Here is a 25,600-nt window from a genome sequence, read left to right as displayed (position 1 = left end):
GCCTTGGGATCCATGCTGGCCATGTGGAGCCTTCTTGGATTCTCTCTGTCTCTCCCTCTCTGTCCCTCCCCCACTTGTGCTGTCTCTCTCTCTCTCTCAAGGTAAATAAATAAAAAGTAATAATAAAGAAAATAAGCAAAAGCCTCACTCCAGCTGAGTTTAGGTATGCTTTGATGTACTATTGCTGTTGCATTAAAAAAAAAAAATCACTCGATAAATATTCATTGATCCCTATTGTTTATCGAGCACTAATCTGAGTCTGGAGGGCACAAAACAGAAAACAGTTACTGCCAGGGACATATGTCCTAATGGGAAAGGCAAACAATAATAAAGGTAATTTTCCAACTCTCTCCCTGAGTCAAAACCAAAGCAGACTAGGAGCCAACGAGTGAGCTATTATCTGCTGGGACCGCTGGGTAACAAAATGAGGAGTGAAAGTAAAAAGCTACGTTAGCATTTTTGTTTGCTTTACTCAAACACCAAAGGAAGGAACTGAATATCAATGCAGATACAGTGCACAGTGAATTAGCCCGAATGGTGTCATCTGAATGTCTCTTGTCTCTAAGAGCCATGACAGAGCAGAGAGGCCCTCAGATAAGGGTCAGAAGGCCCAGTTCTCCCAGGCACTGCCACTTCTAGCTGTGCAACCCGGGGCCAAACACAATAACTGAACAACAATGGGCTAGCAATATAATTTTTGTGAGAATGAAATAAAGAATAGAAGATACGAAACTTTTTTGGTAAACTCTGCTTGATGTTTAGAAATCTGGGCAGTTATTGAAATGCCCATTTGACTCAGACCTAGGGCTATAAAACAAAGGGAAAACCACACAGACATCTCAACCGGAAAGTGACTTAACTGCCTACCTTCAAGTGAACATTTAATAATTTGGAAAGGAAGCTCCAGGTGGCTGGTGGAAATTGGCTGCACTCTGGAAAAAGGCAGAGTTTCAATGTTTCCATAGTCTACATAGAGCACTTTCACATTAGCATCTGATGTCCCCAGAACAATGGCACGGTACCAGAAGTCATCATCTGAAAATATAATGCAATCTTAGGTAAGAAAGTACATTCAATGACTCTCTCCCTCCCTCCAGATGGTTATTCAGTTACATTTACATCACTGAAAATTTTTGATTACAGTCCAGATGAAACACAAGCATCACCTCCACTCCTTCCAGAGTCTACTAAAAAGACAACTGCATGATTAAAAAGGAAAAAGCACAAAACCACAAGGATAGAGAACAAGAGAGAAGACAACACCGGAAGCTGGAAAGCAGATGCCTGAATGGAAATGAGGTAGCAGTGCTCAAGCAAAGCTGGCCTGGCCGTGGGGAAGCAAAGAAGCCTCTTCATTTGCATCTCAAACCGCCAAGCCTGGACAATCAAGCCATTCAAAGGCAGTAGTAAGGATGAAGCTGAACATCAGGCCTGGGGAAAGGAAGTGGACCTCCTTCCCAAGACATCTGAACAGACTTTAGTTTATAAATACATTTACACATAACACTTATTTTTTAAGTTGCTAAAGAGAATGATCTCTTTTATGTTCATGGGTTTTAATAAAGCTTCGAATGCCCTCTTCATTTCCAGCCAACTGCTCCTACTCAAGGGCAGAAGACTAGAGGTTTCTTCTCCTGAGAGGATGAACCAGACTACTGGACTCGGAAGCATGAGGCAGCGCAGAGAAGGAAGTTTGTCAAGAACAATGTCAGGAGAGCTACCCACTCCAAGTAGGAGACACCAGTCCCAAGTGAATGCACTTCAAGATTCTCAACAGCGGGAGTCCTGGTGAAATGGACGGGCCCCATCACCCTACAGTGAAGGCCACCAGAAGCTTCCAATCAGATGCCCCATTGTAAGCGAACAGCAAAGGATCACCAGACATTTGAAGTAAGCCTCCGACACGACGGAGAAGATCAGAACAAACAGGAACTCTAGGAATCGGGAGAAGACTGAAAATTACAACGATGTTAACATTCCCAGAGAAAACACCTTCCACCCTTGGAATACCAAGACATTATTAAAAACACACACTTGAGAAGACAGACAACAAAGCTACTGAAACTAGAGATGTGGTACCAGAAGTTAAAAACTCAGTAAGCTGGGAAATAAAATTGAGGAACTCTCTTGAAAACAATGAAAAAAAGTGAAAGAGAAAAGAGGAAACTTAGCAGAAGAGTTTCAAGTCCAACATTAGAATATTTGGAATTCTTAAGAGAACAGAAAATCAAAGAAGGGAATAAAAAATTTTCAGAAAAATTTCTCAGAACTGAAGCTCACAACTTTCTAGCCTTAAGGGCCCAGCCACTTACGAGCGCCCAGCACGACAGTGAAAGCCAATACTAAGTCACATCATGAATTTCAGAACAGGATGAAGACATTCCTACAAGCTCCAGGATAAAAAAACATACAGTTTGGAGAATCTAAATGATCCTTCTCTCTTGACCAGCAACAGCTACAGCTAAAAAACAGTAAAAGCGGACTGGCCTGTCTGGCTTGATCAGTAGAACGTGCAACTCTCGGGGCGCCTGGGTGGCTCAGTCAGTTAAGTGTCCGACTTCAGCTCAGGTCATGATCTCGCGGTCCGTGAGTTCGAGCCCCGCGTCGGGCTCTGTGCTGACAGCTCAGAGCCTGGAGCCTGCTTCAGATTCTGTGTCTCCCTCTCTCTCTGACCCTCCCCCGTTCATGCTCTGTCTCTCTCTGTCTCAAAAATAAACAAACATTAAAAAAAAATTAAAAAAAAAAAAAAGAACGTGTAACTCTCGATCTTGGGGTTGTAAGTTTGAACCCCATGTTGGGTGTAGAGATTACTTAAAAATAAAAAATAAAAAAAACTCTTAAAAAAAAGAAAAAAAGCAATGCCTTCAAAAATTTAAGGGAAAGATTATTTCCAATCTAGAGTTTTAGATCTAGGCAAGCTATCAATTACTTGTTAGGGTAAAGCCTTTTTCAAACATGGGAGAACATGGGGAGATAAGAGAAAATTCACCTTACGTGTATCTTTTCTCAGCTTCTGAAGGATGGGATATATACCCAAATATTAGGGTAAACCAAACGTAAGGAATTCAGAAAACAAGGTGAGATGAGGGAGGGAGAAATTTGGCCAACAAGGTCAGGTAAGAGACAAATCCATGAAACAAAAGGGAATCCATCACCAGCATGATGATGAAGGAAAAATTCCAGGGTGATTGCTCAGCCGTGAAGGACAAGCAGTCTAGATAGGAGGCGCAAAGGCCACAAGAACTGACAATATGATAAAAGCTGATAAAGTACACAAATGTTCACTAAGAGAATTTATACCAATGCAGACAACTGGAGATAATCAGCGAAAGGATACAGAACACTGGTAACAACAACAACAAAGACTGCAAAAGAGATATGTAACCATGTATCTCATTACATCATGGTTTACTACACAGCTGTGAACAGTGTTTATGTAAAGTTCTAATAAAGTAATAAAGAATACTTATCTAACCAAAAATTACGATAGATTTCCATCAGAAGAAAAGGAAGGAGAATGTAGATCCAGTTGTCATACAAAAGGAAACAAAACTAAACGTAATATGGTTAACTGTAAATTTAAATTTAAAAATGAACACTATGTGGGCAATAGAGCAAAAACACTTTAAATTCATTGCTGACAAGGAGATGATGAATTGGCACTCACAAACTTTTGGCACATATGGACATTTCTTTAAGATACCCAGAGAGCAATATGCTTCTGGGACGTACAAAACAATTGACATCTTTTGACTCAGGAATTCCCAAAATTTCTGCCCAAGAATATTCACTCCAAGTGTTATTTTTATTCCTAAAAGAAATCTGTTAACATGAAATATTAAAACAACAGGACAATGGTTAAAGTGTCCCTGATTCAACAAGTCGACTTTTCAACGCAGTTATTTATTTTTTTTTTAGCACATTCAGAAAGTTCTATAAACTTGCAACTCCTCCACATATAAACATGATATTATTATGTAAAACTGATTATCTGTAAGTACTGGTAGATACCTACCTATATCCTTACCTAAACATAATTTATGGTTATGGAACAGAACATATGAATTAACAAACAACCCTGCCTTTTTTTTTTTTTGTTTTAAATTTTTTTTGTAACGTTTATTTATTTTTGGGACAGAGAGAGACAGAGCATGAATGGGGGAGGGGCAGAGAGAGAAGGAGACACAGAATCGGAAGCAGGCTCCAGGCTCTGAGCCATCAGCCCAGAGCCTGACGCGGGGCTCGAACTCACGGACCGCGAGATCGTGACCTGAGCCGAAGTCGGACGCTTAACCGACGGAGCCACCCAGGCGCCCCAACAACCCTGCCTTTCTTAATTTCTCTAACAAAATGAAATGTGCACTTCAATAACAAAACACACAAAATTTCATGTAAAAGAGAACAAAGTATTTCCCTTTAATATTTTACCTCAAAGACCCTTACTTGTGTATCTGGCACAGCACACATCTCCAATTTTCGGTCGGTAAGACAATCGACTATTCGGAGCACTGCAATATTCTACCAATTCAGCTGTCAACACACACAGTCTTTCCTGATTTTCTGAAACGCAAAAAAGCAATTTCCTGTGAGGAAATTTTCGGTGCTGTTTAGACAGTATATAAAAAGAATGTTAAATCGAATCACTTTAAAGACCCTGTTTACATTTACATGTGAAGAATCCACGAAACCACGGCGGCCCCGGGTACAGGCGGGCTGCAGTGCTGGGAGGGAGGACGAGGGAAGCCTCCAGAGCGCTCAGTTCCACAGCAGCATGGCCATACTCTACAGAAACTCATTGAGTCCCACTTTCACAATTTTCCCATGTAATTTTCAGTTAAGTGTGTTCTAGTCAATAAAACACAGTTCTTCCAATTCATCAGGATTCAATAACCCTACTTTCCACCTACACAGATTAAAGATGATTATTTGTCATGCTGGACATAGATTTAAGAGCCCTTGTTGGTATCACCACAATTTGTCGTCTGACAATTTGGACCTTGAGAGCTTGTTTGGAGGTTCTAGCAGGGGAGCGCAGCTACTCGTATACCCTTGACCCAAGAACGGTCCTCCTCTATCGGGGAAGGTCGTCCTCTTCGACCGAGCGCGCAGCTTCGCGAGGGACGCACATGGAGCGGTGAGGGAGGAAGGGGACCCCCGCCCAGCCAGCCGGATCAGCCCCATCGACCCTGGCGATCAATGGGGTGACAGATGTCGAGCCAGATCGCCCTCACATCCTCGTTTGACAATCCGAAACAAAGATTCACTTTTCCAGCCTTCAAGTACCTGCAAATTGTTTTAAATCTGCACCAACTTGCACTAACTCTCTTTCTGACACTACAAGGATAAACTCAAATATGTTGAAAGAGATTCCTTAATATACACTTCCATGAAACAAAGAAGAAAACATTTATACGTTACTTTTTTTCAGGATCAGGACCAGTGTAAAACATTTTTCTAAGTCTCTAAACTGTAGTAACACGGATTACAAAGTACACTTTCAACATATCAAATTTTCTTAACATGTTAGCTTTGTAAATACAATTCAAATTAGATAGTATTTTTTTTTTTTTTTGAGAGAGAGAAAGACAGAGTACGAGGGGGGGAAGGGCAGAGACAGAGTGAGACACAGAATCTGAAGCAGGCTCCAGGCTCTGACTGTCAACACAAAGCCCAATGCAGGGCTCAAACTCACAAACCGTGAGATTATGACCTGAGCCAAACCCAAGAGTCAAATGCTTAACCGACTGAGCCACACAGGCCCCCCATGTTTTTTAATGTTTGTTTATTTTTGAGAGAGAGAGAGAGAGAGAGAGAGAGAGAGAGGGAGGGAGGGAGGGAGGGAAAGACAGAATGTCAGTGGGGGAGGGGCAGAGAGAGAGAGAGAGAGAGAAAGAGAGAGAGACAGAGAATCTGAAGCAGGCTCCAGGCTCTGTCAGCACAGAGCCCGACGCGGGGCTCGAACTCACGAACCATGAGATCAGGACCTGAACTGAAGTCAGATGCTTAACCAAGTGAGCCACCCAGCCGCCCCTAGATATCTGTTTTTAAGCAAAAAATTATATAGCAATTAAGGACACGATTTTTTAATATGAAATTTGTTATCAAATTGGTTTCCATACAACACCCAGTGCTCATCCCAACAGGTGGCCTCCTCAGTACCCATCACCCACCCTCCCCTCCCTCCCACACCCCATCAACCCTCAGTTTGTTCTCAGTTTTTAAGAGTCTCTTATGTTTTGGCTCCCTCGCTCTCTAAACCTTTTTTTTTTTTCCCTTCCCCTCCCCCTTGGTCTTCTGTTAAGTTTCTCAGGATCCACATAAGAGTGAAAACATACAGTATATGTCTTTCTAGGACTTATTTCACTTAGTATAACACTCTCCAGTTCCATCCACATTGCTAACAAAAGGCCATATTTCATTCTTTCTCATTGCCACGTAGTATTCCATTGTGTAAACCACAATTTCTTTAAGAGACACGATTTCCTTATAAAAACCTGAAGGTTGGACAGGTGCTAAATGCAGGGCATTCCCTTCATGTTCACATTTGTGTTTGAGTAACTACATGTGCCTTAAGTGTTAGGACGGTCAATTCTTCCTTAAAACATTGAATAAGACAAAAATCACCAGCCTCCCCTCTCCCTCTTACTTCTTAAGGAATTCTCCAGAGAAGTGTTTTCATTATACAGTTAAAAAGATGCATATCAATAAGTCTCAAAATTTGGTTTCTTACCTGGCATCTCATTTGGTAGAGCATAAAACAAGTGTGGGTTTACGATTTCTAATACGGTTGCTTGCACAGTTTTATTAACTGGCAATTCTATTGTCCTCCACTGCTCAGCTGAAGACATGGCTGAAAACACAGAAAACAGATCTTGCATAAGATAGACTAAACTTGGTATTCTCTCCCAGTTACATATTCATTCAATTTATTCATCAACTGCTGATTATCAACATTCACAAATTCCTAACATGAAAATCCGTATTTTCACAAAACAATCTATTCAATTTGAGGGATTTTGTATTACAAAAGAGTCCAATCTACTGACCTACTGCACTCCAGTGTTACTTCTGTAGTACATATAATGTAATTATTTTTTTTCATATTTATTTTTGAGAAAGGAAGAGAGTGTGTGTGGCTGGGGGGGGGGGGGGGTGGGGGGTGCAGAGAGAGGAGGAGACAGAATCTGAAGTAGGCTCCAGGCTCTGAGCTCTCAGCACAGAGCCCGACACGGGGCCCGAACTTGTGAACCACGCTATCGTGACCTGAGTTCAAGTCAGATGCTTAAACAACTGAGCCACCCAGACATCCCTATAATGTAATTCTTAAAACTGGTTGAAACTTTAGGGGACACATAATTATATGGTGCAAGATTACCTGATAAGTGACTACACTAAAAATGAGCATGGTGTTGCATAAAACCATGTTTCAATAAATATTTTCATAACCTATTATTAACCTATTTCCACAAAGCATGTATTTCTACAGAAAAACTGCATCATTTGGATAGAAAAACTTTCATAACCTGTAAGAGCAAAGGATACATTAAATAACAAATCAAAGGTTTAAAAATGTTACCTTGAAGCCCCAGGGCATCAATTTGAAGATCATGTTTATTAACAGGCCTATTACTTCTCAAGCCTTTACATGGCGAACTACTTTTTAAGACCAGATGTTCTTCAATCAGAACATCACTGATTATTCTGGGGTAAGAAGTGGAGACATCGGTGAGCTCAATTCCCACTCCCTGTCCAGTGATTTCAACCACTCGGGCTTGGAGTTTTATCCCTGCAACACACATCTGAAATCTTGTGATGGCTTCTTTAGTCCAGTGTCTGTTTTTCGGCTCTATATCTGGCAAAGAAGAACGGCATTAAATAGGATTCCATGCCCAAGCTGCATTTTCGCTTCAACGGTGTCTGGGACTGGGTCCTTGTTAAGTACTCCATTCGGGTCAGCCATTTTGGTATCTTTTTTCAACGTTCAATTACATCTCTACATCCCCCATGCCCGAGTTACAGATACTGGCAGGTGTAAACATACCGCTAGGGTTTTGGGTCACTCAGAAACTTTCTTTACTTTCCCCACTAAAGTATCTTTACCTGGCATTTTTCCAACAGGCAAAAATGGGATTATTCTAGAAGCCACCATCGTGTTCTGTTACATACACAATGATGAGTTACACCAATTCTGCTGGTAGGAGACGTCAACCACACACCTTCACTTCTGTGGGCAGTGTTCTAGTGGTTAATTTCAAAATGTTATTTTAAAGTACTTAACCAAAAATTATTTTTCTGATAATTGTGGTTGATACCCTTATTTTTACAATGGTGATCCTCAAACTTGAGTGTGCATCTCAACTCTCTAGAGGGCTCGTTAAAACAGATTTCAGGGGCCCATCCTAGATTTTCCAATTTAGCAGCAGGTCTTGGTTGGGGACAGAGAACCTGTAATTTGAGTAAGTTCTCAAGTTGATGCTGCTGGTCTAGGGGCCACACTTGAAGAAGCACGGACATGAAACGTGGTATTAAGAATAATCTGAAACATAGTAAGTAGTAAGCAGAAAGAAAACACGCAAAAGGAAAAATAAAAAGCATCTGTGCTTCTAGACATGAGCACTATTAACATTTTGGTATCCAACCGTCCATAATTTTCATGTGTGTATGGAATGACCCACATACACATAATACCGATTTCTTTTATAAAGAAACCTTTGCAATAATAGTAGCTACTGTGGATATGATGCCAGGTAGTGTTTAGTGCTTTATATTTTTTATGTCTTTTATTCTTTTTTTTTTATGTTTATTTTTGAGAGACAGTGTGGGTACCAGCATGAGCAGGGGAGGAGCAGAGATGGGGAGAGAATCCCAAGCAGGCTTTGCACTGTCAGCACGGAGCCTGACACGTGGCTCAAGCACATGAACTGTGAGATCATGACCTGAGTTGAAATCAAGAGTCAGATGCTTAACTGACTGAGCCACCCAGGTGCCCCTATGTCTTTTATTCTTAATGACTCCTTGAGGAAGGTACTGTTATTTTCCAAGTGAGGAAACAGAAGCACCAGAGAGTTTAATTAATTTGCTTAAATTCTCGCACAGCTAGTAGGGAGCAGAGTTGGTTCCAGAGCCTGTCCTCTTAACCACAATACTATCCTGCATCTCTTATAACTTGTACTCTTCGTTATCTGCTACACATTAATGCCCGGGCAGCAAGGGCAAACACTTAAATCCGCCTGTGCAGGCCGGGGAGCCTTTGTCCTCAGCACCCACTGGCCCCTCACGGCACCATCTGAAGCAGGTGCTGAGGTTTTCAACCCTACAGGTCATCACTGAACCCATCCCCTGCCTAGCTGCCTGCGTTGTTTTGCTGCTATTAACAGCAGTATACGGAACGTCCTTGTAGGTGAACTTTGTGAGACTCCAAGATCATTTCTTTGGGATAAATTATTACAAGTAAAAATGCTCAGACAAAAGGCAGGACTATTTGAAGCTCCTAAGAAATCTTGCAAAATGTCTTCAAGAGGACATATCAGTTTTCATTCCCATCTCAAGCCCAGAAAAGCAGCTGTTTCCTTCCTTTTAGCATCTACACTCAACACTCTGGCCAGTATCTTCAAAAGTACGTTTCTAAATTTTATAATATGAAGCAAGATCTTCTAGCTCACATGTTAAAATTACAGATGTTAATACTTAAAAGTACATCTACCCTAAGTATTAGAAGACAGCTTTGAAAGCTTATTCTGCACCATACCTGCTAACCAGCACCGTATCCCTTGACACGGAAGTTTTAAAAATTTTGATGGGATCATTTGGAGTTCATCTGCAGTAACTTCTTCCATGTTCCCATAATCCACAAAATGGACTTTAACATTTCCAGCTGGCAAGATTTCCTTGACTAACGCACGATACCAATTACCATCACCTATATTTAACACAAAGTTTGTAACACAGAACATTATTTCCTTTCTATTAACATTTGAAATTTTTATCTCCAAAGAAAAATCCTCTGCGTAAAGTAGCTAATAAATCTGCTCTCCTTCTCCAGATGATGCCTCTAGTTTTCATTCAGAAATCCCCAGGAGAGTTATCAAAATTTGTTTTTAGAACACATCCAAATTTTTACAGCACACTTTAACACTAATCTAATATAAATTTAAGATTTCACTCATCACCTATCCAATAAACAGAGCGTGAAAGTGAAGGTAAGACTTAATAACCTTAAACGTTATCTGTCAATCTGGAAGTTTTATAATACTCTCATAACTAATGACAAACTGTTTTACTTGTTATTAGTAAAATCATATAAAAATAGTCGAAAAACTCATACGATGAAATTAAGGGGTGGGGCGCCTGGGTGGCTCAGTCGGTTAAGCGTCCGACTTCGGCTGAGGTCATGATCTCGCGGTTCATGAGTCTGAGCCCCGCGTCGGGCTCTGTGCTGACGGCTCAGAGCCTGGAGCCTGCCTCAGATTCTGTGTCCCCCTCTCTCTCCGCCCCACCCCTGCTTGTGCTCTCTGTTGTTCAGAAATGAATAAACATTAAAAAAAAATTTTTTAAGAAATTAAGGAGTCTCATAAAATATACTTCCAAACTAAGTATATACACAGGTGACCAGAAGAAACAATGAACCTACAGTGAACCATTATCTAACTTACTTTAATATCAGAGATTGTGGAAAGAAAAGCTTTTAATGAAATTTAACAAATGGAGGTAAGGAAGTTCCATTTGGAGGTTCCTTGTTACAAACAGAATATTAGACATGACACTTTCTGCATTCATTTAGTCTTGATTGTGAGAAATACTTGCTTAAACATGGGGAAGAAAATACACATCAAAATATGGGCTCAACATCAGGAAACAAAACTTTCTATCAAAGTCAAGACTGTACCAACTGTAACTTACCTGCAAAAGGAGCACAACACAGTTGTCCTATTTCTGCTTTAAAATCATTGGGCACCTTCTGCTGGCAATATTCTGCTAACGACTTATTCAAATCATTGAGTTTCTTTAAAGCTGAAAATGCAATACACATACAGCATTTAATATTTAAAAAAGCATGCAGAACACAGATTTTTCCTTTTAAGTTGGAAATGTTTTGATCATAACACCTCAGGTACATTCCCAAACAACTATTAAGTATATCAGATGCTTTTCTCTTTTTCTCATTAAAAAAATTAACTGGGAAAGTAAGTCGTAATTAGTTAAAGCTCTTGGTAATCCCCAACTATGGCATGGTTACCAGCACACCAGAGCACGAACTTGTGCACAGGGCTAAGGACAGAGCGTACAAGCCTGTACACAAAGTGACACACAAGCTTATATGTCCTGGAGGAGGACATATAATGAATGACTGAGTGTATGGCACAGACATCTGCTAGGGAAACGCAGAGAGGTGAGCTCTGTGTGCTGCTTTTATAAAGAAATAGGACAGAGAAGGAGAGGGTATTCCCGACGAACCAGAAATGGCCCTGAGGCAAAGTACAAAATTAAGCAACCAAAATTCACCTGGCGGGAGCAGTTTGGCGAAGCAGGGAAGTGGAAAGCGAACCATGAAGAACATACCAGCACTGTGCTGGGAAAGTACACACCACGGAGAGCTTTAAATGCTGAGTCAAGGGGTCCCGACACTACACAACAACTTAAGGGAAAGCAGCTGCCTTTTACGCATGTGGCAAAGGCCCGTTCACAGATACGGAAACTAAACTATAACAAGTCAGAGCTGTCACCTTTCAGTTTTACAAAGTTTAAGAAACACTACTGAAAATGGTGTGGGAAAGGCGTGTGTACGTGTCTGTGGGAATTAGCTTGGCCGGCCCCCTTGGGCGAACTCCAAAGCACGAGCACATGCATCCTCTGACTTAATAATTACACGGGAATTTGCCCGGACAACACACTCACAGAATAAAGCCAGAGAACACAAGGAATGTTTCAATAATAAGAGGTCGGATAAACCCACATAGTGAAACACCACGTAACCATGCAAAGGGAAACAAAACAGCAATGCGGCATCCCAGACTAGACCCTGGAACAGAAAAAGGCCATTAGTGGGAGTAGAAAGAAAAAGGACATGTCCCCATCTCAGTTCATGACTAGGTGCCCATGTTGTTCTCTCAGTTGTAACAAACGTACCACAATTCTGTCAGACGTTAACTATGGAGGAGGCTAGCTGAGAGGCGTACGGGAACCCTGCACCATCTCTGCCACTTTTCTGTAAATCTAAAATTATTCCACTATTAGAAGTTTAATTTAAAAGACAAAAAGAATGAAGAAAGGACCATGCGGGGACAAAAGCAAAGTGCAGACATCACAGCATTTACCGCGTATGCCTACACAAACAGAGACATATACGTTCACACAAGCATATGCATAGACTACTTCTGAAAAGATATTCAGAAAACTCAGGGGGGACTGGGAAACGTCCCACTCTACACTCTTTTTGTAACTTTTGAATTTTGTACCATAGGCTTGTATGATCACCTATAAAAAGTAACTTTAACATGTTAACGTCTTATGCTATACGAAATAGTGACCTACCTACCAGGTAATTCTGAAGGGAAGGATAACAGATCTCACAAATTGGGAGCCAGACGAGCTTAGGCACCTAGTGTCATGTCCTCACTCGGTAGAGAGGAAAACCAAGATTTAGAAAAGCTGCAACTAACGCTGCTTACCAGAATAGCTCAAAAGAAACAGAAGGGAAATACAAGTGTAAGGATGTGGAGCAACTAAAACTCTCAAACTAACAAGCGTCAGCGTCATCACTTCGGAAACTTTCTGGCCTTCATTGATCAAAGCTGAAAATATACATGCCCGTTAGGATAGGGCCACTGATTTCACTCCTGGGAGTATATTAAAAAGAAACGCATACACACGTGCACTAAATTTGTACGGAAACGTTCACACCAGTATCGTTAAACAGATCAGAAGTAGAAACAACCCCCGTGTCCAACCTTAAAAAGAAATAAATCCACAGTACATTCACATGGTGGAACACACCGGGGTAACAAGACACAAGCTACTGCCACACATGGAAATGAAGAACTGATCTCACAAACAACATGGAAAAAAAAAAAGCAAGGAATACAAGAGCACACATTGTAGGATTCCTTATATAAAGTTCAAAACCAGGAAAAGCTAATCTATGCTATTAAAAGGCAGGACAGTATTTACTTTGTTTATTCATTTTTGAAAGAGAGAGAGAGAGACAGAGCACAGCAGGGGTGGGGCAGAGAGAGAGGGGGACACAGAATCTGAAGCAGGCTCCAGGCTCTGAGCTGTCAGCACAGAGCCTGATGCGAGGCTTGAACCCACGAACTGTGAGATCATGACCTGAACCAAGTCGGATGCTCAACCGACTGAGCCACCCAGGTGCCCCAGTATTTACCTTTTAAAGAGAGAAAAGGGTAGTAATCAGAGGAGAAACGAAGGAAACTTCTGGATTCTGGTAATGCTTTATTTCCTGACCTAAATGTTGATTATTCAGGGTTTTGACTTTCTGACAATGTGTCATGCAGTACTATTTATGCACTTGTATATATGCGTGCTATGCTTTAATATAATCAACCGTTAAATTTAATTTTCAAAAACAAATTTAGAAGACATTCTTTGACATCTAACCTGGTTTAAATATAAAGAGAGCTTTCGAAAATAGAAATAATAGCTTAAAATGGAATAAAAGGCAACTATAACCAAATCTTTCTTGGAAGCAGAAATACCTACCCACTTGGCCCTTCTTGTAAAGACAGTAATTTTATTATTCATTAAACTCATCTCCAGTTATTATCTACATCAATGTATTTGTACAAAGAAATCAATGAGAAGAGTCAACTTACCATCCTCTTTAAGCACATGGCAATAAAATTCTCCAGGACTATATATCATGCAGACCACAACATCTACTGTTTGGTCAACAGTAAGTTCAACCCATGTCCACTCCAGTGGATTTAGTTTTGCTTCTACACCTAAGGGAACTGTGAAAATAAATGAACATTTTGCAAAACAAATGGTCAAAGTGGGGATGGGAGGTGGGGTCAGTGAGGTATCTGCATTTGAAGAAGAACTGAATTTCCAGTGACTTTCTTAGTGACTTTAAAGGAAACAATCAGTATTACAACTAGCCATAACTACCTTACTGAATTTTAAATTCATATGTCTGATCCTTCAGCAGCTAGTGACCCATAAATTTTTTTTTCAGCTCTCAAACACACTCGTATGTATATAAATGAATGCCTGGATCAAAAAGACAAAGGGCACTTGGGTGGCTCAGTTGGTTAAGCGTCCAACTTCAGCTTAGGTCATGATCTCAGGGTTCATGAGTTCGAGCCCCGCGTCAGGCGTTGTGCTGACAGCTCAGAGCCTGGAGCCTGCTTCAGATTCTGTGTCTCCCTCTCTCTCTGCCCCTCCCCTGCTTGTACTCTGTCTTGTTTCTCTCCCTCTCAAAACTAAACAAACATTAGTAATAATAATAATAAAGACAAAAAGACACTTAACATCAACTTTTTTTTTTTTAATTTTTTTTTTAACGTTTATTTATTTTTGAGACAGAGAGAGACAGAGCATGAACGGCGGAGGGGCAGAGAGAGAGGGAGACACAGAATCAGAAGCAGGCTCCAGGCTCTGAGCCATCAGCCCAGAGCCTGACGCGGGGCTCGAACTCACGGACCGCGAGATCGTGACCTGAGCTGAAGTCGGACGCTCAACCGACTGAGCCACCCAGGCGCCCCAACATCAACTCTTTTTGAAAGTATGAGAATCCACATATACACACAACCGTCTGAACTCCAGCATGGGCATTATGAAGGAGACATTTTACTTACCACTGGCTTCTTTCACGATGCTGGGTTTATCCGTCAGCACCCCTGTCTCCCCCACAGCAAAGCCGGCATCTATGAGAACTTGGGTAACACTGATGTGAGGTGTCACAGATTTATCTAGAAGCTCCACCAGGGAACTATTTTCCAACTTGTCTGCCACTTTCACCGTGATCATTTTGTTCTGTACAATTTTTTTCATCAGACTAATAGCTTCTGGAGTCCAAATTCCTAATGATGGCTTTACTCCTAACAAATAATTTTTAAAGGAATGTTAAAATATTTCTTATAACAGGCATTTAGAAATTTAGCTCCCAATTTCCATAAAGTTAAACTTAAGGAATCTGACAAACACCAGACCCAGAAAGTCCCACCTGAGCAAAAGGATTTTCTAACCATGAAAATGAAGGCAAAATTACAAAGAGAAAATGGCTATACTTCTACGTAAACAAAACATAATTCCACTGATATGAAATGTCCAGAAAAGCAAATCTCTAAAACAGAAATTAGACTAGTGGTCGCCTGGGGAGGTAGGATTAACTATCAATGGGCACAAGAAACCTCATCAGGGTGATGGAAATTTCTACGAGTGGATTATGGTGATGGCTACACAACTCGGTAAATTTACTAAAAAATCACTGAATTGTGTACCTAAGACCAAGAATTTTATGGTATGTAAATTATATCTCAATAAGTTAAGGAAGTCATAAACAAAAGTATAAAACAATGCAGGAAGAAATACGGTCCCTTAGAACGACACAAAAACATCTGTATCACTCACTCCAAAGGCACTTACAAATTAACAACCCAGAGTTATGCCCAGTCTTTTCATAAAATAAGAGCAAGTAACTTAAGAAAAAATGTTCAGCCTCACTGGTAATAAAGTAATTGAAATGATTTCATTTTAACTTATCAGCATGAAATACAGAAGTGTCTACTTGGTGTACCAATTTGTGAAGTAATGGGCTCCCCGTTATTTTTCTGGTAGGTGTGTAAATTATTTCTACCCTTTCTGGAAAACAATCGTGATATATGTCATACAAAAAGAAACATACCTCCAACACCTCCATTTCACCTACGGAGGTGTCTTGTAACATAACTACATTTGCAACCTATGCCAAGGAAATGCTCCTGGATAGGTTGCAAAATGCAGTTAAAAGAACACTGCTCATAGCACGAACTTGGAAATATCCTTCTGATAATCGTATACTAGTTCAATTACAGTACATTTGAATAAAGAAGCCAATTTATTAACATGGAAAGAAGCCCCGGCTCTTGATGGGATAAATTATATTTACAGTCAAATTTTTCTTCATGTTTATTTATTTTGAGAGGGCGAGCACCCACATGACCACGGGAGGGGCAGAGGGAGAGGGAAAGAGAATCTTAAGCAGGCTCTAGGCTCAGCACGGAGCCCAACACAGGGCTCAATCTCAGGACTGTGAGATCATGACCCAGGCTGAACTCAAGAGTCAGACACTTAAAATGACTGAGCCACCCAGGCGCCTCTACATACAGTAATTTCTAAGCACAATGTTCTTACTGTTTCTATAAGCAGGTTTTGCCCTACTTTATGTCATGAATCCACTTCTATGATATCAATAATGCAGACTCTATAAATACCAAAAATACTCAATATTATAATAGATACATTAAATTTCATTTTATTAGAGATAGCAAAGTAGTCCTGTGTATTTCCTAAATGTTCTATTAAGGATTATTTTTTCATTAAGAGAAGTTGTATCTTAACACATTCTTTTATCTGCTCATTGGTTTAACTTCATTTCTAATGCTCTTAGGGGTTTTGCTATTTTAAGAATATGGGGACCATAAAAATTTCATACCTGCCAGCACACACTTTATAGCTTGCATTGGCAATTCCAACAACTTTGGAGTTATGGGACAAAGTCTCGTCAAACTAAGGATTTCAAAGTTTCCATAATCTACATATCCGACCAGTACAGACTGCTCAGAAGCATAAGCTAAAACGGAGGCCCGGTACCACTGATCATCCTCTGAAAAAAGGAGAGACTCAGTCTCAAATCATTTTCCAGTACAGATATAAATACAAACTTTCCCTCCCAAATCCGGAGATGGCCATCTGTAGGCTTTAATACAGTATCAAGCTTTACGGAACAACGTATGTTGAGTCAACAGTGCTACTTCTGCCTATTGGAAGCCTTAAACCCCTAAAATCTCATCTTTCTGCAGGCCTCAGACCCCTCACTCACTCCATGGGCTGCCACCACTTACAACCGCTTCATCTGCCCCATAGACAGTTAACTCGCAGGACAGAGTCTTGTGTGTGAAATCACAACGATGCCTTGATCAATGCAGGAACAATTTGCTAAGCATCAAGCGGGGCTAACTTTACAACACCTGGCAGTAGGAGTCAACCAGACTCCACCAACCAAGCAACCAGTTTACGGGAAGGCTGCTAGGATCTCCCCTCCGGCAGAGACGAACTGAACCCACTTAATACAGCTGTGCCATGACAGCTCCATGCTTCTAGGCCTCCTGCTACTCCCACTAAAACCGGTAAAGACGTGATCCCGGGAGATTGCACATTCATGTACGGATGTAAATACAATTATCTGCACCAGTCCCCAAAACTAAAGGGCTGATAAAACAATAAAAACTTTCTTTACCAACCACCCCCCTCCCCCCCACTGCAACAGGCCTTCCTCCCTTACGTCACACACTTTGAGTCCATTTAACTGGATGTATTTAAAACTGACTGGTGCACTTTAATACTCAAACTCTGAATGCAGCCAAACAGTGCAAAATGAAGATTGTTTGGGGTTTTTGGTTTTTTTTACTTCATTGTAAGTAAAAAAAAATTCAGGAATACTCTTTCCTCACCTGAGAACTGTGCACAACAGATATCACCAATGGTTGGATAAAAATCTGAGCGTGGAGGCACTTGACCACAGTACTCACTAAGGGACGCCTGAAGTTCAGCAAGCTTATCTGTAGATATAGATCACATCTTAAACAAAAGAAATACAAACCTACACGTTATCTTCATTTTCGCATGTTGAGTCTCTTGAAGTGGGTTATATTGATAGGACAATCAAGAAAATTTGCTTACGTCCACTTTGTAGCTGTTGACAAAAGAAGTCTTCTGGAGTCTGAATGTGGGCAACCACACCACAGAACTCATCGCCTACATTCACAGTTAACACTTTGGGGATCAGATCACTTCTGTCTACAACAACTTTGTTTTCAGCTGTCATTTTTCCAACATCTTCAACATCACCTTAACAGAAAACAGAAAAACAAGGCATTTTGGTTTCATTAATCTAATTTTTGCAGTTTTTCAGGCCCAATCAGGCTCCTTCCAACACCTCCAGGCCTTAACACATGCCACTCTTCTTTCCCAGGACACACTCCCAATCCCCCAGCAACCTGATTATTTCCTGCTCAGTGTGCCGTCACGTTGAAAAGGCTTCCCTCCGAATCTGGGTTAGGTGTCCTTCCTAGGTGCTCCCACGGCATTTGCGTGCATATCCTCTATCACACCATTTTATAATCTCTTCTCTAGGTGTCTGTACTAATCACAGAACACCCTCCATGATGGTACCTCCACAGTTCCTCAGTGAAGCAAATACTGCCCAGAATGTTTGTTCCTTCCCCTGGATACCCGTGCAACACTTGCCGTTATTACTGATGAGTCCCTCCTAGAAGCCTTCACCCTCCTATTGCTCTGGCAATTTCTTCCCCATCCTCTATCCACCCATCCCATCGTGGTTTCTCACTTGATGTTGCAGGCCCCAGATCAATCTCCCTATTTTTTCCTCACTCTATACTCCCCCTAAACTACCACCAACACTTATGGTTTCAATCATTAGACCAATAAGTGTTTGGTTTTCTCCTCCAGATGGCAAAGAATTACTGAAAACTTTTCAGCAGAGCTGGCACACCAACACTTGTGTTTTGGGGATATCATATGGGCAATACTGTAAGAATACAGGCAGGAGACAAAAGATAAAGTCACAAGGTTGTTGCAATTATCCACAAATAGTAAGGATTCCTGAGCTAGAAAAAAAGAAAAAAAGATTAAAAAAAAAAGTCATATACAAACAATATTTAGAAAGAACCATCAATAAAGACTTGGCAAAGGACAGGAGGCAGGGATAAGGTAGATTTAAAGATAAGTCGATTTGTGTATATGAAAGGATGCATCCAATCACAGCACCATTAACTGGCAATCACCTCTGGGTGAATGAGCAAGAGACAATGAAGTATGTCCACATCCAAAGTAATTTGTAAAGGAACAAAGTGAAGGCGAAAACATTGCAATAAACAATACATAAAACTAAGCAATGAGAAAATAAAATGCTGATAGCAAATCTTCTTGGTTCTCTTGTTATACTAAATGAAAAGCCACACACATAATTAAACAAGTAGTAAAAACTTAAGAAACAACATCTTACCAGAACAGAATGTTATATCCCTATTTATTATTTCTAGAATAACCAAATAAGGAGGAAAAATTAAACTAAGGAAATTTTAGCTAAAACCCTTCAACTCAAAGTGTCATATTTAGTACTTCAAAATTTCTAGAATTGTTTTAATGTTTATTTTTGAGACAGAGTGGGGGGGGGGAGAGAGGGGGAGGGAGGGGGAGGGAGGGGGAGGGAGGGGGAGGGAGGGGGAGAGAGAGCGAGCGCGCGCGAGTGTGCAGGGAAGGGGCAGAGAGAGACAGACAGACAGACACAGAATATGAAGCATGCTCCAGGCTCCTGGCTGACAGCACAGAGTCTGACGTGGGGCTCAAACCCACGAACTGTGAGATCATAAGCTGAGCCGAAGTTGGACACTTAACCGACTGAGCCACCCAAGTGCCCCTAGTACTTTAAAAATTTCTGATAACCATCATGTCAAAGATTGATCTGGAAGACAGGGAAGGAAAACAGGCAGGGTAAACTGAAACTAGACAGGATGTACCACTGAATGAAAAAGCATCACCTTTTTTATATAAAGTTCAAAGAATGGTTATCACTTCCATTAAATCTGACACTGCAACAGCTCTGCCCTTTTTTGTTCAGTAGAGAAGACACTTTACAGTACCCAGAGTCACTATACTGTTCAATATTAATCTGTATACTCACCTGGATCTGCACTCTGTTTCTTAGAATTTTGTCCTTTGGGTTTCAAGCCATATCCCATTTCTATGAGCACTTCGTCTAAGAGTTTTCCTAAAAATGATTAAGAAAATGTACCTCCATTGAGATATTACAGCAAGTATTAGAAGAAAGGCATAAATACACAAGTCACAATCATCTAGAGATGATCTAATGATCTAGAGATTATAGCTATTAATACACTGGTATATTCCTTACCAGCTCCATTTCTAAGTGCAAAATACAGTTTCCAATGCTCAGCCTTAAAAATTGAGGCAAAATCCTCATCATCACTTGGCAGAAAATCTAATGAAAGTATTTCACTTCAAAATTCTGGATAACATGAAAGATTTAGTTACCACCTCACTGGTATGCTTAGTATGGCCACCATTTAGGAGAAAAAATAAATTTAGTGTTAAAATAGAACTACTTTTTCTCAGACATAAAGTATAGCCAAAACAAGGGTAGCCAGTGTGATATGAACTTCAAGTTCCATAAAATAACATCCAGAAGCCCAAGCTGTTAACATACACAGCAAAGAAAGAAAATAGATTTTATACTTAATTTCACAACAGGATTAAGTCAATTTTCTACCAAGTCACCAAGTGACGCTGGATCTCTAAAAGTAGAAGAGTAATAACTTGAGAAGTCACTTTTCAAACACACAGAAAGCCAGCACAGAAGGACAGGATTCCAAGGTGTTTCCATTTAGTATTCCACTTAAACACGAGGCATTCAAAGTCTCGATACTAAACCAATGCAGTTCTGCGAAGGTTGTTCAAGGAAAAAGCACTCCTGACCCAAGCATGGACAAATTCATAAAGAAATTCTTGACTTTTTCCCAATAAATGAGTAGAAATCATGAATAGAGATCATAATGGCTATATCAAAAGGGTAACAGAGTTATCCCCAAACTAAGTATAGATGTAGCTTTTTGGCCCACCCATTTCTAGGAACGTGCGCCAGGTCTTTGACAAACTGCCAACCCCAAGAGCAGGGCCAAAGCCATCTTTTTATCACAACCCGAATGACTTCCGAGTGGAGCTTACTACTTGGCCTCACTTCGTGTTTTTATTTCTTCTCTGTGCAACAAGTAAAGACTAAATAACATATTAAGTGCTCCATCTAAAAAAGAAGACTTAGATCTTACCTGAACTTGGCAGCATAACATCCACAGCAAAGGTAACTACCTCTTCTTTTGAGATGTCGACAATCTTTATAGAGCAGTACTGCTCCATTAACAGTGATTTAATAGTTTTGATACATTCATTGCTCCAATTCCCCTCTGCTGGGGTAACACTGGCCACAAAGCACTTTATGGCCTGAAAGATTTTATGTAAGTTACTAAAAAAAAAAAAGTTACTATTTGAAAATGACTTTTTCTAATTAATAATGTGAATATAATTCATGCTGAAAATTTACTGGAAATCTTCAAAAACTAACCAAATAAACAACTTTATAATTATTTGTCTCTTGTGGTACTCTAACCCACAGTGTTTTTCCTTTTGGGACTTCTTGAAGCTCAAAAATTCATGAAAGGATAATAATTATCCCTCACATACATATAAATTCAGGCTGCTTCCACACAATGTAATAAATACAGAAATGATCATTTTAGGGGCCCCTGGAGTGGCTCTCAGCTGGTTAAGTGTCCAACTCTTGATTTTGGCTCAGGTCATGATCTCAGTGATGAGATCGAGCCCCCACGATGGGGCTGTGTTGGGCGTGAAGCCTGCTAAAGATTCTCTCTCTCCCTGCCCTCTGCCCCTCCTCTGCTTATGCTCTCTCAAAAAAAAAAAAAAAAAAAAAAAAAAAAAAAAGATCATTTTAAAAGAGCTGATGGATAAGATAGATGTCCCTAAAAATGCGAAGTTTCTCATCTAAGTACTTAAGTAAATAAGGCCTATTAAATGGAGCCAAGAAAGCCAATGATTGTTTATCTACTTGGTAAAAGATGAAAAATATACCAGAAGGTGTTTTTTCATAATAACAATAACAATCACAGTATCGAACAAGCAAATACGGTGCCCATCAAAATATTAAAAAGAGCTCCTTTGAGACACTTAGGAGTTTAGAAAGTGAAAAAGACTCACACATGGAGGAAATAAGTCGATGTTTCTATTGAGTTGGTGAATTCTGTTTACCGGAATTATTTCTTCATTTCCATAATCAATATATAAGACTTGTGCCTTCTTCTGCAGCATATCAACATCTCGTATTACTACTCTGTTCCAGGTCTGAAAGTGTAACAGAATGGCGCCCTGCTTCAGAACAGCGTTTCATAACCTTACGCCTGAAAACCCTCAGCCAATCTACAGAACGCACAAAGGAAAGGCTACTGGTCTGCTGAGGCACTTGGTAGGTTAATTTTCTAGGAATCTGGCTAAGAAACCCCTAAATTTGTCTTTTTAGGAGACTTTAATAGGCACAACTCTTCCCGGGTTATTCTAGCCCACAAGACCCTAAGACACACTAATGCCTCCGCCGCAGAAATAAACACCATCCAGGACTCACAGTCTGCCAGTCTGTAACTGGCGACTGAGGAGCCTGTAAACAGAGCTGGAGGGGGCAAGGGCAGGAAGGAGGTCACCCGACACACCCGCGATACTGACCGAGGAAGAGAATGAGGAGTGTGACCAGAGCCTCTTGTCAAGCCATCAAATGCATTATTAAAAGCTCTGGTGTCGAGTTTGTATGAGCAAAGTAAATTAAAACATCATCTTAAATCATTCATTTCGTCACAGGTTACCTGGTCAACAGTGTACTTGGCAACACAAACTTCCCCCTTAACAGGAATATAATCCTCTTCATGCACCGCATTTGCATAGGTTTCCTTTAAGCACGCGGAAAGTTGGTTCATGTATTCCAAAACTTCTGAAGAATATAACTGCACATAAAATTCACTCGGGTGCTTGAATTCAGTAACTGTACCCTTTCAAAGACAGAAAAGGTGCAGTAGCTCACTGAGAACACAAGCAAATATGAATTTCTTAAAGTTTTATAATAAGTTTTTAAAAAGGTATTACAGGTTTTGCAATCCTTACCAATTACATCGGTTATATTTTGTAGCTATCTTATAAACTCAAACAGAAAATAGGAAACAAGGAACAAAAAGCTATAGTTCTTTGGATGTCTGTCTATATAAATTAAACAAATACCTTTATCTCCATGGTTTTCCTGAGTTGTAGACTTCTCAAATCAGAAAACATTATTTTATCAGCACAAGTGGCTATTTCTTTAGTAAGTCCAAGAGGGTAGTGACCCTGGGTTAAAAAACAAACAAACAAACAAACAAAAAAAAAAAAACAAGAAAAAAAAAGTGAGTTATTTACATAAACACATGTTTCAGTGATACCGTGACCACTACTTGCTGGAATTGAGGCAAAAATAGCCTCTTAGGCTTCAACAAGAATGTAGAGAAATAGCGTGTACTTTCAAGAGCCAATAAAACCCACTGTCTACAGGCAGTGTACAAAGCACTGGGATCACTTAAGAATCAGGCCATAATGGTGATGATAATGTTGTGTTTATGAAATAAAAAGAGGGGCTTAGCATTTTAAGTTTGTACTTGCTAACATTTTATAGCAATGATTATTTGAGGAAGTCAGATTTTTTTTTTTTTTTTTTTTAAGTAGAAGCTAGGACCAGCTAGAGAAGGCTAAAAATTATCTGTTGACATGAGCTGGACACTGTTAGTATTTTTCAGATTATGAATGATTTAGCCCATAGAGTTATCTAAATGGAAGAGTAGTATTACAGAAAAAATGCTCCTTTGGTCACAGAGCCCTGTATTAGGATGCTGTTACACAAAGCCAGAGAACATGTGCCTGCAGGGACTACAGGAGAAGGGGCTCTCTCAAGAGTTGAATGAAGTTACACTGAGACACAGCATTTCTCAAGTCCTTTGGGGAAAAGAGCCGGGCACACACAATGCTCAAAGACCCCCAACAGTCACCCAATTGATCGTTAAGATGTACAGATCTATTCAACAAGAAATTGTTTTTAAATAAACACTGGTGCAGGGCACCTGGCAAGCTCAGCCAATAGAACACATGACTCTTGATCTCAGGGTCATGGGTTCAAGCCCCTTGGTGCCTCACTGTGAGTGGAGATCACTTAGAAATAAACACTGGTGAAATGTAGAAATCAGGGGTAAGTATTTTATTTAGCTTAAGTCCTCTTAATTCAATAAAAGTCATTCAAAGTTTACTCTAAAGGCAAAAGGTTTATCATACCTCATTTTTCACTTCCATGTTCTTAGTTTCAAAAGGTGATTTACTATCTTCACGTTTGTAGAAACTGAAATAAAGCAGCTGATTATAATACTTCTAGTACAGAGCCAATTAAGAGTAGGGGCCACAACGATGTTAAATGCTCAATCAATAGAATCCAGAAAGGGAAAAACAGCTTCTTCCAGAGAGAATCACAGTAGTAACAAAGCAAAACAGTCCAAGGCTGGCTATGAAATGGTTTACCCTGTACTGGGCTTGCCGCCTCTTTCAAAGCCACCTAATTAAAAGGGATATATACAGCCACGATCTCCAAGTCCCGGCTTCCCTATCTGCAAAATGGAGATAATCCTCACACGACCTCAACAGTTTCGAGGATCAAATGAGGTCATAGATGGAAACTGCTTTGCAAACTGGTAAATACCATGCCAGTAGGATTTTTGTATTTTAAAATCACAATTCGAGAGACATTGTGAGAGCTCTACCTCATCAAAATTCAGGAAAGAATACATGATTACATAAAAGTAAGGCATTCTAAAGCTTTCATCATTACAAACACAAACTCACTTTAAGTTCTAACTGAATATGTACCATTTAATAAAATTATATTCATGAAAACTCAGTCCTAAGTCTGTAGAGCTGTTCATTTCAGATTTGCTTTTATGTTTACGTTATGCTTCAATAAAAAGTAACTTCTACCTAGTTATTGCCTGCTTACCTCATTTGATCGTCACACTATCAAAACAAAAAAACCACCTTACTTTTAACGAATAAGAAAATCGCGCTTACTTGTACTGAACGGGTTTGCACACGATGCTGTGTGCTGACCAGTCCCTTCTCTGGCATGCTGTGGAGCAGTAGTACGTCTGCTTACACTGTGAGCACCTCAGCGACCCTACAGAACACACCCCACCACCACATCGCCAGTGTTTATTCCAAGCATTTGTTGCTGGGAGCAAGACATTTTCAAAGACCAGACATATCAAACACATGCCATTAATCACATCAAGATCACCTGAGGGGCACCCGGGTGGCTCAGCCGGTTAGGTGTCTGACCTCGGCTCAGGTCATGATCTCCCAGTTCGTGAATTTGAGCCCTGTGTCGGGCTCTGTGCTGACAGCTCGGAGCCTGGAGCCTGCTTCTGACTCTTTCTCTCTGCCCGTCCCCCACTCACACTCTATCTCTCTTTTATTTTTTAAAAATTCTTTTAAAGATTACTTGAAAAGGATTATGCTGTTTATGATTAGGTGTTAAGATTAAACTTTCAAATCCCTCTCAAATTGCAAATAGGAATGCAAAGATGAATATGAGAGGCAGATAACTAACCTTCCTAAAGTAGAGCCCAGAATACATGTTTTTAAAAAAGCAATCAAAGGAAACAGAAAATGTGTGGCCGTAAGAACATACTTGGGCAAACAGACTGATGTGGCTTATTAT

The 25,600-nt window shown here is 40.2% G+C and overlaps 1 protein-coding gene across 4 annotated transcripts in view; it reads right to left on the bottom strand.

The window, feature by feature from the left end:
* Positions 1 to 25,600, bottom strand: part of TDRD1 (tudor domain containing 1) — a 49,787-nt gene that overhangs the window by 4,389 nt on the left and 19,798 nt on the right. For all 4 annotated transcript variants that reach the window (XM_042960732.1, XM_042960733.1, XM_042960735.1 and 1 more), the window contains exons 5-22: positions 24,952 to 25,057; positions 24,169 to 24,232; positions 23,092 to 23,196; positions 22,683 to 22,865; positions 22,027 to 22,170; positions 21,084 to 21,255; positions 19,922 to 20,008; positions 17,899 to 18,066; positions 17,670 to 17,777; positions 16,652 to 16,822; positions 14,814 to 15,056; positions 13,830 to 13,967; positions 10,900 to 11,010; positions 9,749 to 9,919; positions 7,577 to 7,852; positions 6,731 to 6,850; positions 4,444 to 4,560; positions 868 to 1,035 (exon numbers count right to left, since the gene is read on the bottom strand). In XM_042960732.1, coding sequence (XP_042816666.1) covers positions 868 to 1,035; positions 4,444 to 4,560; positions 6,731 to 6,850; positions 7,577 to 7,852; positions 9,749 to 9,919; positions 10,900 to 11,010; positions 13,830 to 13,967; positions 14,814 to 15,056; positions 16,652 to 16,822; positions 17,670 to 17,777; positions 17,899 to 18,066; positions 19,922 to 20,008; positions 21,084 to 21,255; positions 22,027 to 22,170; positions 22,683 to 22,865; positions 23,092 to 23,196; positions 24,169 to 24,232; positions 24,952 to 25,057 — 2,652 coding nt within the window. The remainder of the gene's footprint in view (positions 1 to 867; positions 1,036 to 4,443; positions 4,561 to 6,730; positions 6,851 to 7,576; positions 7,853 to 9,748; positions 9,920 to 10,899; positions 11,011 to 13,829; positions 13,968 to 14,813; positions 15,057 to 16,651; positions 16,823 to 17,669; positions 17,778 to 17,898; positions 18,067 to 19,921; positions 20,009 to 21,083; positions 21,256 to 22,026; positions 22,171 to 22,682; positions 22,866 to 23,091; positions 23,197 to 24,168; positions 24,233 to 24,951; positions 25,058 to 25,600) is intronic.

This window comes from Panthera tigris, chromosome D2 (genome assembly GCF_018350195.1).
Source record: "Panthera tigris isolate Pti1 chromosome D2, P.tigris_Pti1_mat1.1, whole genome shotgun sequence".
NCBI lineage: Eukaryota > Metazoa > Chordata > Mammalia > Carnivora > Felidae > Panthera > Panthera tigris.
The sequence above is the reverse complement of the archived record's forward strand: the minus strand, read 5'-3'. Positions and strand labels throughout refer to the sequence as shown.